The 18,748-nt window shown below is 41.2% G+C and overlaps 1 protein-coding gene across 1 annotated transcript; it reads left to right on the top strand.

Annotated features, from left to right (window-relative positions):
* Window positions 1-296: 296 nt before the first annotated feature.
* On the top strand, window positions 297-16,940 carry LOC144594479 (urotensin-2 receptor-like). The gene is made up of 2 exons (XM_078401014.1): window positions 297-1,786; window positions 13,534-16,940. Exon 1 carries the CDS (start codon window positions 692-694, stop codon window positions 1,784-1,786), a length of 1,095 nt encoding a protein of 364 aa, XP_078257140.1. The 5' UTR covers window positions 297-691; the 3' UTR covers window positions 13,534-16,940.
* The last annotated feature ends 1,808 nt before the right edge of the window (window positions 16,941-18,748 follow it).

Raw genomic sequence — 18,748 nt, 5'->3', positions numbered from 1 at the left:
TCTCAGAGACTGTCGGCGTTTCAAACAAGGGGGAAGCAGAAGTCAGCGTCATCCATGGCATAAAAAAGCAATCGGCGGGACAGTGGAGAACGCACCGCGGTCGTTACATTTGGAAGCCAGAGAGACGGGGAGCTTCAGAAGGTCCACTGACTCCATCCTCCTCAGTCTGAAGAAGGGTCCCGCCCCCCCCCCCCCCCCCCCAAACGTCACCTGTCCATTTTCCTCCCCAGATGCTGCCTGATCCGCTGAGGTCCTCCAGCACTTTGGGTTTTGCTCAAGATTCCTGCACATGCAGTTCTTTTTGCGTCTTGCTCATCTGTGACGGTTCGACCAAAGGATCGCAGACTGGCTACTAATCTTCTGAAGGAGGGTCTGGACTCAAAAAGTCACCTGGCCATGTTCTCCGGAGATGCTGCCTGACCAGCTGAGCTACTCCAGCACTTTGCATCTTTTTTTTTCCTCTCCATAAACCAGCACCTTGCAGTTTCTCGTCTCTACTCTTCAAGGTACAACTCAACCCCCCCCCCCCCCCAGAAGGAGGTAACGGGGTGTTACTGGGGAGTTTGTGTGATGTTGCTTTATCAAGAGAGAAATAAAGTCCTGATGCCCAAAGGAGAAACTTTCGTGCATTCTAACCGCTGAGACTCCAGTGGAGGTGGACTTTCCCAACTGGGACTTGTTCTCTGGAGAGATGGCCACTGTATCTGGTCTTCCTGAGTGGAACAGTACTCTCTCCGCCAACGTTTCAGTGACTGCCCGGCTACCAGCGGCGGATTCGGTGGAAGAGCTGGTGGTGACCTGCTCCATTGGGACCATCCTGTCCCTCATGTTCATCGTCGGGGTGACGGGGAACATCTACACGCTGGCGGTGATGTGTCAGGCCATGAGGTCGGCCGCCTCCATGTACATCTATATCATCAACCTGGCGCTCGCCGATCTCCTCTACCTCTCCTCCATCCCTTTCATCGTCAGCACCTACTTCCTGAAAGGCTGGTACTTCGGCGACGTGGGCTGCAGGGTCCTCTTCAGTGTCGACCTCCTCACCATGCACGCCAGCATCTTCACCTTGACCGTGATGAGCACCGAGCGCTACCTGGCCGTGGTCAAACCCTTGGACACGGTCAAGAGGTCCAAAAGTTACAGGAAAGCCATCGCCCTGGTGGTCTGGTTCGCCTCTTTGCTTCTGACACTGCCCATGATCATTGCCGTCAGGCTGACCCGAACCCGGGGCAAAGACATCTGCAACCCCACCTGGAGCGAACACGTCTTCCGGATCTACCTGAGCGCTTTGTTCATCACGAGTATCCTCGCCCCTGGGTTAATCATTGGGTATCTCTACATACGGTTGGCGAGGACATACTGGGTCTCCCAAGTGACCACTTTTAACAATAAACAAACCAGGCGCACGCCCAACCAGAAGGTCCTCTACATGATCTTTGCCATCGTAGTGGCCTTCTGGGTTTGCTTCCTCCCTTTCTGGGTCTGGCAGATGATCCAGCACTTCCAGTCCCCTCGCTCATTGACCCAGGAGACAAGGAGCCACATCAACTATCTGATGACCTGCCTGACTTACAGCAACAGCTGCATCAACCCGTTCCTCTACACGCTGCTGACCAAGAACTACAAGGAGTACCTGGGCAACCAGCACAGGGGCAGCGGCTCCTTCCACGGGAGAAGCCACCGCTTCAAACGCTCCTGCCGTCGCTCCCTGTCCACCAGTAGCCAACAGTACACCGATTCCGTGAACCTCAGCCAGATCACGGGGTCAAACACCAACTGCATCTAGGTAAGGCCGCCAGAGAGAGACGTCCTATCTCACCGCCACACCGCTCTCATCCCAACCAACATCTATCATGTACTGCAGACGCTCAAACATTCGTGGCACTGTTTGTAGATCAAGACGTAATTGTTCCTAAAGGGACCACTTTAATCGAACTGAATTTCCAGGAAATAAATTTCCCTCTCTTCTTTGATGGAAAAGGCATGTTTATAATTCATTCCCTTGCACATAATTTCAAACCCCTCTTCTCAGGCTAGAACAGGTACAATGATAAACTATATTACTGTATGAATTATAATATTTGCATCATACTTCCATCTGCATCCAACACACTATATAATTCTGACTTCCAGCAGAAAGTACTGTTTGCTCATTGGTCTTAGGCAATAATAAAACTTTGGTTCTTCAGACTGAAGAAGGGTCTCCAGCCAAAACATCACCCATTCCTTCTCTCCAGAGATGCTGCCTGTCCCGCTGTTACTCTAGCATTTTGTGTCTACCTTTAACTACTTAAAATACTCTTCTTAAAGATATGATCATTCAATTGTAACAAATGCCAACATTAAAAAAAAAATTAGAAAGCTGGAGGTTTTTAAGAATAAGTAATATTAGTTCATGGGGTTACCCACAAACAGCAGAAAGTCAAATTATAACTCAATTTTGCAATGAAAATATGGGATGGTTCTATGTATAATTTGGGGACTTTCGTTTCCCCCCAGAGTAATCATTTGGAAACTTAATTATAGCATGCATCTTCAACATAGTCATTGACTTTCCGCATCGGATTTTTTCAGATCCCTGATTAAAAACCAATAGTATTCCCACATTTACATCTGGGGTTTTTGTGAATTCCTGAGTTTTCTAACAATGTGTGCTGTGGTATATGAACTCATTTAGCTTCTTCTCAGCTGTAATAAGACCAAGTGGACAATAAATTTGAGTGATTACAGAACGAAAGTTAACCAAGTAAACTTAACTAACGAATTACTCTTCCGTGAGGTAGTCTTGGTGTTTTCAATTTACCATTCTGCTTATTAGAACGTTTATCAGTGCTAGATTTTTAGTGTTACTTTGGCACTTTTGAAATTACCAAGGTAAAAAATTCCACACTAACAGAATTGCCATGATGTATTTATTTATGGTAATTCTTTTTGTTTTGTTTCATTAATGTTTAAGTCTTTGAGGGCTTTTTTGAAGAAAGTATAATTTAAAATTTAGTAAACGTAACTTTCCAATTTTTTAATCTCGCGTTACAATAATAGGCCGATTCAGACTGTTACTATGTTCTTCCTTAAGATAGATAGAATGGGCAGATAGTTACTGAAAATGATCAATGTTTCATCTAAAACATGACAATTACCTACAGAGAAAAGTCTAATTTGCTGCAACATTGCTTAACATTGCTAAACTCATGGTACAAATCCATTCAGATACATATACAGTTTCTTTATTTGACATTTTGTAATCACCAATGTAAAAATGACACACTAACAGAATTGCAATGATGTTTTTATTTATCCTAATCAATTTTTTCAGCATTTTTTACAACATATTCAGTGAGCTGTGGAATGTAATAAATAAATAAGTAAATAAATTGGAAACTAATCATCTAGGATCGTTAATTGTTTATTTGCTGGAAACTGGTTGAAGTGAATGAATAACAGGAATAAGATTAGCCTTGTGGAACTGAACTGGAATTACATATCCCGAATATAAATTTAGTTCATACAGAACGTTGACAGATATTTGTAAATGCTATATTTTTAGTAATAACTTTTCTATTCGTCAGTAAAAAAAATCTTTGCTTTGATTTTATCAAAAATAAATTGCATGCTAATTTTGCATATTCCAGAAAAGAAAACAGTTTAACTTCAGAATAAAATGATTCCCAGTTGTAAATTTGAAGGAAATGTAATTTGTGCATTTAACAAATTGATCGGCCCTCTGTATCATGAATCTGACATTCAATCTAAATTGTAGGGTTAAAATCAACAGACTAAATACCAAATGGCCACAGGCCACTGGATAAATTATCAGTTATAGAAATCTATTCTCACAACTGCTTTTCTTACAATGAGGAATGTACCCAAAATAGCAAAACCGTAGGTCAGTATTGGGCGTAGAACAATGAACTGCAGATGCTGGTTTACAGAAAAAAGACAATAAAGCTGGAGTAACTCAGTGGGTCAGGCAGCATCCCTGGTGAACATGGATAAATGACGCTTTGGGCCGCGACACTTCTGCAGTCTGAAAAAGGGTCCAAACCCAAAATGTTACCTATCTTTGTTCTTCAGGGATGCTGCCTGGCCCACTGAGTTACTTCATTGCCTTAGGTCAATATCGAATTGTCAGTTAAATTAATTCCCGACATTCTTTCAGAGTTATCACTGTCTCTCAAAGATTATCCTCCTAAGCTCGACCATTCAGTTATTCCTGCTTCAAAATGAAGGTGCAATTGAACAGTTAATTTAGAAAGGGCATCGGGCATTCCTTAATTGATTAAAAGCCATTTGATTAATCCTTTGTCGACTTTTATTATATCCTGAGCCCATGAAGCTTGTATTATTTTCTCCTCACCGATTATAATAAAACATTTACAGGCATTAGCCCAAACATAAAGCAGTCCAGCCTCCTGCATTTTATCGAAAGATAGATAAGAGGACCAAATTTGATTCCCAGAACAGATGAAAATCTCATGTTATAAACATGGCTTTATGTTTGTTTAATCAAGATAATCCATGGGCCTATTATAAAAAGAAATGAAAGAGTGAACATAATCCACAAGACTCTATTAGAATAGCATTACATGCTACGGAAAGGTAAGTAAGATTTCCCTACTCTAGAATAATACTTAGAAGACAAAATTTGAAAAGATCATTCTAGTGATTTATTTTATGGATAATTGATACATTGAAAATCTACTTAGTTCATTACCTCAGTCAGTAATCTTACAGTTAATAAGGCAGAAGTCTAACCAAACCATTTGCCAACCTGTTAAGAAACATATTCTCATGTTCCTAATATTCTCGTGTTCACTTTATGTGTTCATATATTCTCCCTAAAAGACAGAAGAATTAATTCAATTGAGGTGCATTAAAATTTCCCCCAAAAAAACCTGGTAGGATTTTATTTCTCTTTTAATTAAGCTTGAAAAAGAAGTAAAATTTAGCAAGTTTTGCTCTAAAACTGGAACAAAAATCCAACGAACATTATCAGGCAAGGCGTGTAGGAAGGAACTGCAGATGCTGGTTTATTCCGAAGATAGACACAAAATGCTGGAGGAACTCAGCGGGTCAGTAGCATCTCTGGAGAAAAGGAATAGGTGACATTTCTGGTTGGAACCTTTCTTCATAGTCTGAAGAAGGATTCCGACTCAAAACGTTACCTATTCCTTTTCTCCAGATAATCCGGCACAAGATTTTTTGTACATTAATGTCATCTGTGATTGTCCAAATTAGGTGAAAGTAAAGAAGCTATGTGGTCACTTTTATTCTTCATTCTCATGACATGTTACCATGATTCCATTTCCCAGGGTAGAAGATTCAAAACCTAGAGGGCACAGGTTTAAGGTGAGAGGGTGGGGGGTGGGGAATACAGCTACGATTCTTAAAATACATTTGGACAGATACTTAGATTGGAAGGGTTTAGAGGGATGTGGGCCAAATGCAAGCAAATTAGACTAGTCTAGTATGCCAAATAGGTCAGCATTAATATGATGGGCCAAAGGGTTTGTTTCCATGTTGTACAGCTCTAAATGACAGAAGTTAATATTGGAGACTAAACACCATTTCTTTCAATTGCACAGTTTCAGATGTAGTAGAATTAAATATAGAATGAAGCAAAACGTTTATGCCAAACCATTTAGGAGGTCTGCAATTCATTTTTTTTACACAATTCACTTTTGAGGAAAAATGAGTTGATCAGAGATGCCTTGCATGAATTTGTAAAATCTATGAAATGTAGTTGATTGTTTTTTAGGAGGTAAAGGGAAGCAGATGATAATATTTAACTGGACCCCCTCAATGACCTTTGATAAGGTTCTGTTCAAAATATTATTACAAAAGGGAGTGTATACGGGACATGAGGTAACCTACTGGTTTAGACGTGGAATTAGTTAAGAGAGTACAGAGTTTACGGGGATAATAGATATTTTACAAAATTGGCATATGCAATTAGTCATGTTTCCAAGGGATTTTTACTGGGGCTTTGGTTTTTCACATGATAAATAAATTACTCGGGTGAAGATATAGAAAACCCTATAATATAAATTTGTTTACATTAAATTATGTCACACAGTGATGTTCATACCTGATGGACTTCACCGAGCAACGTGTATTACCATTCACATTGCAATGAGGAAAATAGTTCAGTAGCTCATAACAATGGGGCAACCAGTGAGATTTAGGAATATGAGGCATTGCTGAGGCCACATTTGGAGTATTGTGTACAGTTTTGGTCACCCTATTATAGGGAAGATGTTGTTAAGATTGAAAAGGTACAGAAGAGATTTACAAGAGTGTAGCCAGGACTTGAGGGCTTGAGCTACAGGGAGAGGCTGAGACTGAGCACTATGCCCAAATATTGTCTCGATCATACTTCATTTGCTGAGGAGCTGGAAATGGAATGAAATATCGTACAGTCTGCAGAAGGAAAGTTTTGATGAAACACAGAATCACATGCACACTCAGGGCGATTGGCAGTGGCCAATTAACTGCCGGCTCGCATATCTGTGCGATTTGGAGGGAAACTGGAGCAGCCAAAGTGAACCCTCCTGGTCTCCCTGGCAAATTCTACACAGACAACTCCCAAGGTCAGGAATGAACCCAGGTCTCAGGTGTTGAGGCAGAGACTGTGAGGAAAATCTGGAAATATCACTATAAGAAGCTTATGCAGTGGAATATGTTATGGAGCTGGCTGGCACAAAGCAAAAAGCATGTGTAACCATAACATATCTGAATTGAGGAAAGCAAAAAGTGTTGGAGTAACTCAGCGAGTCATGCAGCTTTTCTGGAGATGACATTTCAGGTTGGAATCCTTCTCTAAACTGAGATTTATAGATTTACATTCATCAACAGTATTAAAGGTTATTGAGCCTGATTGGGTTAGTGGGGTAGATAACGTCATAGTGTGGAAACAGACCCTTCGCCCAACATGCCCACGCTGACCAACATGACCTATCTACAATGGTCCCATCTGCCCACACTTGTCCCGTAACCCTGTAAACCTAACCTGTCCAGTTGTGATATACAAATCATATACTAGATATATAGAGCATTCATGATCTAACCAAATGGTGGAATCTGCTTGAGAGGCTAGTACTCCAGCTTCCTTCTTGCCCTCAACCAGTTAATAACTCTATTGTTCTATTGCTAATGTAATTAGATTGTGTCCATTTATATGGTTGAACAGTCTTTAAGCGGCTAGCTCCCCAAAGTACCTACATTGGAAAGCAACAGTGTATATAAGATGACTAATGACCAAATTTTTTGGCCCAGATTCAATCATGGTAATTTTGTTTTCAATTTGTACACACACCAAGGAGATGGTGGGACAGTCATTAAGTCATTGGACTAATAGCCTGAGATCTGGACTATTGATTATCACCCCTTCCCCAGCCAACAATGGGCCATTATGGGCTCCACCCCTCTTTGGTCATGTGTTTCCGGCCTTCATTTGTTCTGGCCTTGTCTCAAATACATTTGGACAGGTACATGGAATCCAACCCGGTACTTTGGCGCCATAAGCCAGCAACACTACTGCTGCACCACTGTGCCGCCCAAATAGATGCAACAGATAAATGAATTTAAAAATAATGAATACTTGTCTGTCACAAATACTTGCCGGTATTTGTGAATAATTTAGGAGATCTGAAATGAACATTTCTGAAGTGATAGAAATAATATATCAAAACAAAATAGGGTAGTTTTGGAGAATAAGCAAAAGAATAATGAATGGTCTTTAACTCAAAGGGAGTCATTACTAATATGTAAATGGGCACCTCTTTTGTCACACGGGTACAGTACAGATCCACCACCAATTTTCCGGCACCCTTGGTTCCAGGGTCATGCTGTATTGTCTGTTTTGCCGGACCTACACAGACCACGGCCTCGGTGGGTCCGTGATACCGGCCGGCAAAGTTGGCCTTGGAAGTCTGCTATGGGAATGGATCTACCGCAGTTCCAGAGCCATGGCCACAGGGGGGGCAAATTCCACACGCCGATCAGCGCGGAAGTCCCGATGAGACTGAGACCGGCCTCCTCACCCGGCCTAGGCGCTACATTTTTGGGGGGAATTTCAGGGGGATTTCAAGTGCACACTTGTAATTTTGTCTGGATTAAAGGAGGTGCCAGACCATCCGTTGCCAGAAAATCAGTGGTGGACCTGTATAAGCTGCCAAATCAGTGGTGGACCTGTATGAGCTGCCAAAACGGAGAAAGGAGAAAGGGTTGGAAGGTCTGTGTTGCCAAAGTAGATATTAAAATAAACAGGCCAACCAGATAAGTGTTATCACCAAAAAGAGCTGGCAGTTCTAATTTTAATTGCATTTTTTTGTGACTGTACACACGTACACACGTATCCGTGTGTACAGTCACAAAAAAATAAAAATAAAAAAAATATTAAAATATTAAAATATTAAAATATTAAAACGTCACAATTGTATTTTTCAGCCACGTGACATGTCTATTTATTGGTCGTGCGTACCAATATGTTTTTGTGTACAAAAAGCACATTGACTTTTACTATGTTACATGGAACATAGAACAATACAGCACAGGAACAGGCCATTCATCCTACAATGTTTGTGCTGAGCATGATGTCAAGTTAAACTGGTCTCATCTGCCTGCACATGATCCATATCTCTCTATTCCCTGCACTTCCCTGTGCCTATATAAAACCTTCTGAAGTGCCTCTATCATAATTGCCTCTACCACCATCCCTGGCAATGTGTTCCAGGCACCCACCACTCTCTGTGTAAAAAAAGCTTGCCCCACACATCTGCATTAAACTTTCCCCCTCTCACCTTATATGCCCTCTAGTGTTGGACACTTCCATCATGGGAAAAAGGGTCAGACTGTCTACCCGATCTATGCATCTCAAAGTGTAATATACTTCTATCAAGTCTCCCCTCAACCTCTCATGTTCCATAGAAAACAATCCAAGTCAATCCAACCTCTCCCTGTAGCTGGAACCCTCTAATCCAGATTCATAAAAGTTTACAATGAAATTCTATCTGTTTCTCTGCTCAATTCTTCAATACAGGGAACTAACCAGAATCAGCTAACTTATTTTCAAGTTGTGGTTCGTTCAGGAGCCAGTTATTGATCCTTGCAAATCATGATCCGTGGTTTGCTAGGGTTTGTCAGCATTGTCTGGAAGAATGAATTAACATAAAGAGAAATATCAAACAAAAAAAAACTCAGCAGGGCAGGCAGCATCAGTGAAGGGATAAACCAATTAATGTTTCCAATCAATGACTTTACATCAGAGCTGGGGAAAAAAAAAAGAGATAACAAAAGTTTTGAGTTTCTGGGATAGACAGGAAAGAAAGGTGGCTGGTGAGGGTTAAGGGGTGGATGTGCACTGAGCAAAAGGCATAGATTGGTATTGGATTACTCTCGTCACATGTACCAAGATACAGTAAAAAGCTTTTGTTTACATGCTATATAATTAAATCACGTCATATGATACACAAGTATAATACAATATTCTAAATTCTTAAAATATTGATGGATGCTACCTCAGTCCTTTGAATTTTACTTTCAGTGCATCAAGTCCATTCCTCATGGTGACCTCTTCTTACCAATATCCCATTAATTGTCTGCAGATGCTATCAGTCACCTAATTGATGGCCAATTGACTTACTTTTGGGTTGTTCGGAGTAAACTGGAACACCTTGGGAAGTCCACATAGTAATGAACTCACACAGAGAGCACCAGAAGTCAGGGTTGAACTTGGGTTGCTGGAACCCAACCTGGAGTATTGTGCTAGGTACAAGAAATCAGGAAATTAAATCAGTCTGAAGAAGGGTCTCGACCCGAAACGTCACCCATTCCTTCTCTCCCGAGATGCTGCCTGACCCACTGAGTGACTCCAGCATTTTGTGTCTACCTTCGATTTAAACCAGCATCTGCAGTTTTTTTTTCCTTTTTCAAAGACATATCAACATCAGTGATATATCATTCTGAGAAATTTAAATCTATGTATAGGCTGTGCAAACTAACAGTAATCAAACAAAAAACAAATGTTATGTTTAGATTTATTCGATTTATTATTGTCAAGATACCTTGAAATGTGAAAAGTTTTATTTTGCATACGATTCAATCAGACCAGACCAAAGATAGATTCAGAGTGCTGGAATAACTCAACGGGTCAGACAGCATCACTGGAGAAAAAGGATGGGTGACATTTCGGGTCGGGACCCTTCTGCAGACTGAGTTTGAGAGTCAGACTGAGTCAAACTCCCGAGTTTGAAGAAGGGTTCTGACTTAGTCCCAGAGATGCTGCCTGACCTGCTGAGTTACTCCAGCGCTTTGTGTCTATTTTCGGTATAAACCAGCATCTGCAGTTGCTTTCTACGCAGATCAGACAATACTCTGACATAAATGCAATCAAATCAAACTCAAGAACAATAGGTAGAGAGCAAAGGGGAAGATACAGAGTGCAGAATATAGTATAAGAGACTAGTTGACTAAATCAGTATTTTGATAAAGCAACAAGCCAACGGACTATTTTAAATTTATTATTGTGCAATGAGAAAAGATTAATAAATAATCTGATATCTTAAAAGACATTTTATAAGTGATCATATTATGGGAGAACTATTGTATCCAGATTCAAAGATTGACTGAGGGTGATGACTTTTTCATTCAGAGGGTGGTGCAGGCAGCCAGAGGGGTAGTTGAGTCAGGTACTAATACAACATTTAAAATACACTTAGACAGGTACATGGGGGAGAAATGTTTAGAACGATATGGACCAAACACATGCAAATAGGACTAGCTTAGATGAGGCATCTTGGTCAGCATGGACCAGTTGGGCTGAAGGGCCAGTTTTCATGCTGCGCGACTCCATGACTCTAAGATAGATGTTTAACTAGAGGTAGTTCCCAGAAGACATCCATTGGCTATATCGACTTCAATGCTACTTCAACAGGCCAACTTCAATCATCAAGGAAAGGAATTTTCAAGGTGTTCAATTACATTTTAATAACAGGTTTTGATTGTTTATTTAGTAATGCTGCAGGAATTAAAATAATTGTATCCGTGTTTTATATTCAGTAACTTCTACATTGAATTTTTATAAGAAAATAACTGCAGATGCTGGTACAAATCAAAGGTATTTATTCACAAAATGCTGGAGTAACTCAGCAGGTCAGGCAGCATCTCAGGAGAGAAGGAATGGGTGACGTTTCGGGTCGAGACCCTTCTTCAGACTTCATTGAATTTTTAGTCACATTTATCTTTAGCATGTGCAGAGGGATTGCGATTCTTGGAACATAAATTCGCTCTGCTGATTAGATAGGTTATTTCTCCAGCTAACAGGTATAATGTGCTTCTTGGTCCCAAATGGTGCTCTCTGACTTGTGTCAGGTTAATAGAGTACTTACAGGGAGTTCTATGAGAACACTGATCCATTGCTCTCCATTACAAGAAACCCTTAGCACTGACAATCCAAATGCAATAAAAAGCAATGTGGAAGAGATAAATTTTCAGAAGCCACGCAAGAAGAAATAGAGTTATAAAGGGAGGAAAGGTTCAGAACAAAAGAAGGAAGAACAGATGTCAGTCAATTAGGCACATCCACCCTTCTCTGTCTTTCATCATTTGTAAGTTTTAGGCTGGAGAAAACAACAAAGAAAGAGGTGAACGAGGCCAAGGAGTGTTTATATGTAGGGGTGAGGATTTTGCAACCTCAGTATGGTCAGTATGCTGTACAAAATCATGAGAGGAATAGATCGGGTAAACGCACCGAGTCTCTTGACCAGAGCTGGGGAATTGAGAACTAGAGGACATAGGTTTAAGGCGAGGACAGAACGACTTGAGCTCCTTTCCCTCAGAGGATCAAGCACCTTTGGCATTTTCTTCCACAAAGGGTATTTGGACAGATTCAGGGACAGTTTCTTCCCAGCTGCTATCAGGCAACTGAACCATCTATCAACAACTAGAGAGCAGTCCTGAGCTACCATCTACCTCATTGGAGACCCTCAGACTATCTTTAATTGGACTTTACTGGACTTGATCTTGCACTAAACATTATTCCCTTTATCACGTATCTGTACACTGTGGACATTCATGTATTGTCTTTCCGCTGACTGGTTGGCACGCAACAAAATCTTTTCACTGTTGCTCGCTACACGTGACAATAAACTAAAGTGAACTAAACTAAACTAATGGAAACAGAGTGTATTCATATTCTCATGGCAGAGAGATTCTCTGAGATTTTCACGGCAGAGAGATTCTTGATATACTAAATGGGGAATGAAGAATGGTGTGACCCTTTGAGGGCTATACCAGTGGAAGATCTAATATCATCCAATACAATCATCCAATTCTTTAAAATCTCTTTTCCACTTTTAAATCAAGCACTATTCCAAGGCATTATATTCTACATTCTGTACCTTTTCTTTTGCTCTATCTATTAAGTTTGACTTTATCATAATACTATGCAAAATTCCGATCAAGTGGATACGATAGCATGTAAAACAAAGTTTTTAATTGTACCTCAGTACACGTGACAATAATAAACCTAAACCTAAAGAGTTAAAGTTAGAATTGCACCAGCTGTGATTTTAGTAGATAACAGAGCAAGGATCGAAGACTCAATGATCTAATCTCATATGTTCTGTTATTCATTGTCTACTGTCGCACATAGAGTCATAGAGTCATACAGCGTGGAAGCAGGCCCATAGGTCCAACTTGCCCACACCGACCAACATGTCCCATCTATACTAGTCCCACCTGCCTGTGTTTGACCCACATCCCTCTAAACCTATCCTATCCTTGTACCTGTATAAATTCTTCTTTTATGTTGCGATAGTACCTGCCTCAACTACCTCTTCTAGCAGCTTGTTCCAATATACCCACCACCTTTTGTGTAAAAAGTTACGCCTCAGATTCCTATTAAATCTATCCCCCCTCACCTCAAACCTATGTCCTCTGGTTCTCGATTCCCCAACTCTAGGCAAAAGACTGTGTGTTTGCCTGATCTATTCCTCTCATGATTTTGTACACCCCTAAAAGATCACCCCTCATCCTACTACGCTCCAAGGAATAAAGTCCTAGCCTGTTCAACCTCTCCCTGCAGCTTAGGCCCTCGAGTTCACATGATGATTCTGTTTGATTTGATCATTCCGTTGATACAAAGCTATTCTTTGTTGATTGCCACCTAGAACCGCTAATCCAAGAGCTACCATAATTGTTACTAGAATAAGTCACTCAACCCAACAGATCCTTCTTGCCACATGTGGCTCCATTCACCCCTCTTCATCAGCATATCTTCCATCCCTTCCTCCCTCCCGTGCTAATCTAGCTTCCTCTCAAATGCATTGATTTTATTCATCCCATTCAAATGCTAAACACTCTCTCTGCAAAGAAGTTAATCAGGATTGATGACATAGTGCATAATAATTTTAGAAGTACTTGCAAGGCCAAACCCAAATAAATTATTCAAGAGTTTTCATCCACAATGATGTACTTGGAAACAATGTGGTTAGTATATTTGGTACTGATTAGAATCATGTTTTTGTGTTGCAGAGAAAATCTACCATCAATCACCAGTGAGAAGGCATCTTGCTTTGACTGAGTCTACAATATCACGTCTTGAACCTCGATTGCTGTTCTAACCTCTTGATGCTGAAGGCCGGGTCAACTACAATAAAGGAAATTGCTTTCACACGGATGACACATGGAGGAATCTGTTGAAAAAGATAAAACCTGAATTAGTTTTGGCCTCAGAAGGCGGTCAGAAAACTCTGGCTTGCAAAATTACCATTTCTGATAGACTTTCCTCTTGTTTGAAATACCTGAAATGCAAACAACATTTACCTGAGAAGATTGCGTCACAAAAAATAACTGCTTTCCACATCCATAATGCAAAGAAATTAAATAGACTGAGGCAACTACAAAAAAAACAATTACATTATAGGTGGGTGGTAGGTATTTGGCACGAGTTGCCACGGGATGTGGTTTAGGCAGATATAACAACAACATTTAAAAGACACGTACATGGATAACAAAGGTTTAGATGGATATGTGCTGAATGTGGCCAAAGGGGACTAGCGTAGAAGGGGTATTTTGGTCAGCCTGAAGAATGGTCTCAACCCGAAACGTCATCCATTTCTTTTCTCCAGGGATGCTGCCTGTCCTGCTGAGTTACTCCAGCATTTTGGCGTAGACGGGTTGGGCTGAAGGGCCTGTTTCTGTGCTGTATGACTCCATGACTCTATGTCAATTGTTGAGAAAAAGAATCATCTACATAGAAAGCACAAGATATTAGAAGATGTTTCGACCCTGTTTTGGACACAAAATGCACGCAGGAAAAAAACTGTTTATGCTGCTGCAAGGATTGAAAGGAATCAGTTGGACATCACCACACAGCTTGCCGGTTGAGGCCTTCCCATTGAGGCTGCGTACAGCACCAAGGTGAACTGCATGTGAGCCTGCATAATGATAGGGACAAGGGAAGCATAAAGAAGCAATGTGCATGATTGTGGCCCATGGTCTAGATGTGAAGCAGACCAAGGCACTCCAACATCTGCATGAAAACAGAAGAAAGCTTACCTATTTTGCACAACCTCAAGCAATTCTTTTAAGAATGAACGAAGAAATAAGAGGGGCGGCACAGGGGCACTGCGGTTGAGTTGCTGCCTTACAGTGCCAGAGATCCGTGTTCAATCCTAACTACGAATGCTGTCTGTATGGAGTTTGTATGTTCTCCCTCTGACCATGTGGGTTTTCTCCGGGTGTTCCGGTTTCCTCCCTCACTCGAAAAATGTTTCGGTTTGTGGGTTAATTGGCTTTGGTAAAATTGTAAAAAATTGTCCTAAGTGTGTAGGATAGTGTTAGTGTACAGGGTGATCACATGTCAGCACGGTCCTGGTGGGCCGAAGGGCCTGTTTCCACTCTGTATCTCTAAACTAAACTAAAGTAAGACATCGCACATGTCAACACTAGTTTTTTTATAAATGTTTTGAATGGATATAAGACAAGGTCGATCATAGTGCACAACTAAAAATTACTGTCCAGAAATTAATTTATGGATGGATATGAAAAATCCGAACAGTGACATTGTCAAGTTGTATAACATTTACAAAGACATTTAATTGAAGATAACAAATCTGAATTTCAAAGGAACACTCTTATGCATGATAGTATGTTTGCCAACAATGGAGACACAAGGAGACACAAGGAGTCTGACAACCACAATAGTCTGAAGAAGGGTTGCAGCCCAAAATGTTCCCTCTAGAGATGTGCCTGTCCTGCTGAGTTACTCCAGCACTTTGTGTTTTGCTCAAGGAAGGATTTACATGTTTTAAAGAAGCCGAGATGACAGCCTTAAATGCACAGCTCAGAAGCTGCTCTGGATTTAAGAAGAGCATGTATTACAAATTTAGATTAGTTTATGGTCTCGTGTACCGAGGGACACTGAAAAATTTTTGTTGCATGCTAACCAGAAAGACAATGCACGGTTACAATCGAGCCATCCACAGTGTACAGATAAATGTTGTTGTTCGTCCTTCGGGTTCGAAGATGACCATGACTTCACTTTCAGTTGGAGGATTGGTGACTGTGGGTCCGGAAGTGACTGGTGAGGCCAATCCGGGCCCGGCAGGCATGCCCACACGTAGGACACAAGTGGATGGCTGCTGCAGTGGAAGTGGAGGTTGCCCAGGCCTTGCGCGCGGTGCGTTTCCTCTGGGCCTCTGCAGTGCGTCTGTTCTCTGCTGCACGGGCTCCTGTGGTGAGCTTGCTACGCCAGGTTGGACGGTCCAGAGCAAGAGACTCCCAAGTGCTGATGTCCAAGGCTTTGAGGGACACTTTGAGGCAGTCCTTAAACCGTTTCTTCTGTCCTCCTACTGAGCGCTTGCCCTGACACAGTTCTCCATACAGAAGCTGTTTTGGCAGTCGACTCTTGGGTATTCTGACGACATGGCCTGCCCATCTGGCTTGGGCTTTCCGTAGGAGGGTGTGGACGCTGGGGATTCCGGCCCGTTCCAAGACCTCTGTGTCGGGAATTTTGTCCTGCAACCTGATGTGAAGGAGTCTGCGTAGGCAGCTCAAGAGAAAGTGGTTGAGCTGTTTGGCATGTCTGCTGTAGACAGTCCAGGTCTCACTGGCATAGAGAAGAGTGGTGAGTACCACTGCACGGTAGACCTTCAGCTTGGTGGTAAGGCTGAGTCCTCTCTGCTCACCACTCGCGAGTGTACTGCCCAGATAGGTAAAGCTGTCGACTGCCTGTAGATTCTGCCCCTTCACCGTGATGTGTGGTTCCTGGTAGGGCTTTCCAGGCGCAGGCTGGTACATAACTTCAAACTTTTTGGTGCTAATGGAGAGACCAAAGTTGTCACAGGCCTGTGAGAAGCAATCCATCTTCTGCTCTGTGCTGGCAGATAAATGATAAAGGGAATAACGTGAATAACATTTACTACAAGATAAAGTCCAGTAAAGTCCAATCGATGATAATTCGAGGGTCTCCAATGGGTAGATAGCATCTCAGGACTGCTCTCTAGTTGTTGGTAGAATGGTTCAGTTGCCTGATAACAGCTGGGAAGAAACAGTCCCTGAATCTGGGGGTGTGCGTTTTCACACATATCCCTTTTGCCCGATGGGAGCAAAACACATGGCACCGGCTACACAATACAATACAATACAATATATCTTTATTGTCATTGTACCCAGGGGTACAACGAGATTGGGAATACGCCTCCCATACGATGCAATAATTTAAGTAATTAACAGCAACCCAATGAAACGAAACAATTGTAACAGTTTTTAGACAGGGTAAAGTGCAAGCTGATCTATGCGTTGTGGCCATCCGGCTCAGCAGGACCGGTTCATAGCAGCTATGGCCCTGGGGATGAAGCTGTTCCTGAGTCTGGAGGTGCGGGCGTAGAAGGCCTTGTATCGTCTGCCCGATGGAAGGAGTTTGAACAGACTGTTGCAGGGGTGTGAAGAGTCTTTGTGGATGCTGGTGGCTTTTCTGAGGCATCGTGTGTTGTAGATGTCCTCCAAGTCTGGTAGCTGTGTTCCGATGGCCCTCTGAGCTCTATGGACTACCCGCTGTAGAGCTTTCCTTTCTGCCTCCGTGCAGCTGAGGTACCACACAGGGATGCCATGCGTTAGGATGCTCTCTATGGTGCAGCGGTAGAAGGTCGTCAGCAGCTGTTGGGGTAGACCAGACTTTTTCAGTGTTCTTAAGTAGAACAGTCTTTTTGTGCCTTCTTGACCAGCGCAGCAGTGTTATTGGACCATGTTAGGTCCTCCGAATATAGAGACTCTGCTGGGAAAAGAAAGAGAGTCTGAAAGAGTCATAGGGAAGGAGAGGAAAGCCTATTAAGAATGGAACGGATATTTTGAAGAAGACCAACAACAAAAATAAGCGTACAAAAGAACCATGCAACTGATGAATTGTAGGTGGAAAGAACATGTGAAATAGTTGAAGGTTAAAGCAATTGCTTTAAATATTTTCTGCATTATCAACTATATATAATCTCAAACTTAAGAATGGTCTGTGGCGTACAGAGATCATTTGTTGTGGTTCCACGGAGAAAACAAACTTGGAAAGGTTCCCATGGGTTGAACCTGTTTACATCTTGTTTCCTGAACGCTGCAGGAGGAATACAAATAACTATAATTTGCATCAGCCTAATTTCCGTGATATGTCTACAATGCACGGGAAGGATTCCACAAGAATGTGACTGATCAAATTATATTGTTTTCAGAATGATAACCAAGCAGCACTTATTGCACTTTATAAAATGTATGTGGCCCAATTCACTCAGATATATAATTGGGAAACAACATTAAAAGTCAATACCTTCTTGCTGTGAAAAGGGAAAAAATTTGATAAGCAAATATAATTTAACATGAAAATAATCCTTTAGTTTGAACAAAAATATTGCTAACAAATAGTATATCTGCCAGCATTATCTTTATGTTCTGAGCCATATTCTTTATTTTGTACATTTGTTTCTTTAAATTCTTAATGGTACGAAGGGTCTCGACCCGAAACATCACCCATTCCTTCTCTTCTGAGATGCTGCCTGACCCGCTGAGTTACTCCAGCATTTTGTGTCTACCTTGTATTCATTTATGTTCAATTAGTTTGTGACTCTGAAGGGGCTGTACTCTCCCATGTTCTATGAGGAGATTGAATTAAAATTTTCTTAACAATTATTTATCAATATTTTTGAGTTGGTATTTCACATGAAGACTGTCAACATATATATTTACTATTTTTATGTGACTGCAGATTAACTTTACCTTTCAATATGATTCTATTTTTTAATTGTTTAGAATCATATTGAAGTGTAAATTTAACCCGCAGTTACATTAAAATAATAATCAACTTAAACAACTATTGTTTAATTAATAAAATTAGTTTTGTGATTAAAAAAAATCTTGGTTTGAAGTATACGTTCTCAGTATTTTTCTATAATTAGTAAAAAAATATGAACTTATTATGTGGTAATAAATAACAGCACCTACATTGGAATACAAATTTGCAGCATACAATATTCATGCAAATAGAAATTTTACAACTTGATTCAAATTGAAATTGGGATTAGAATCCAATACATTTTAACTGCATTATTACTGAACAGAAACAAAGTGCTGGAGAAACTCAGCAGTTCGGGCAGTATCTGTGGAGGGAATGAACGGACGATGTTTTGGGTCGGAACTTTGTTCAGAAAGATAAATAAGCACGACTTGAAATGTCATCACGCTATTCCCTCCACAGGTGCTACCT

The sequence above is a fragment of the Rhinoraja longicauda genome, chromosome 6 (assembly GCF_053455715.1).
Source record: "Rhinoraja longicauda isolate Sanriku21f chromosome 6, sRhiLon1.1, whole genome shotgun sequence".
NCBI lineage: Eukaryota > Metazoa > Chordata > Chondrichthyes > Rajiformes > Arhynchobatidae > Rhinoraja > Rhinoraja longicauda.
This window is presented reverse-complemented; position numbering and strand designations above follow the sequence as displayed.

Excerpts from the sequence above, each read along its gene's own strand:
- LOC144594479 (XM_078401014.1), top strand. The coding sequence starts at position 692 with ATGGCCACTGTATCTGGTCTTCCTGAGTGGAACAGTACTCTCTCCGCC.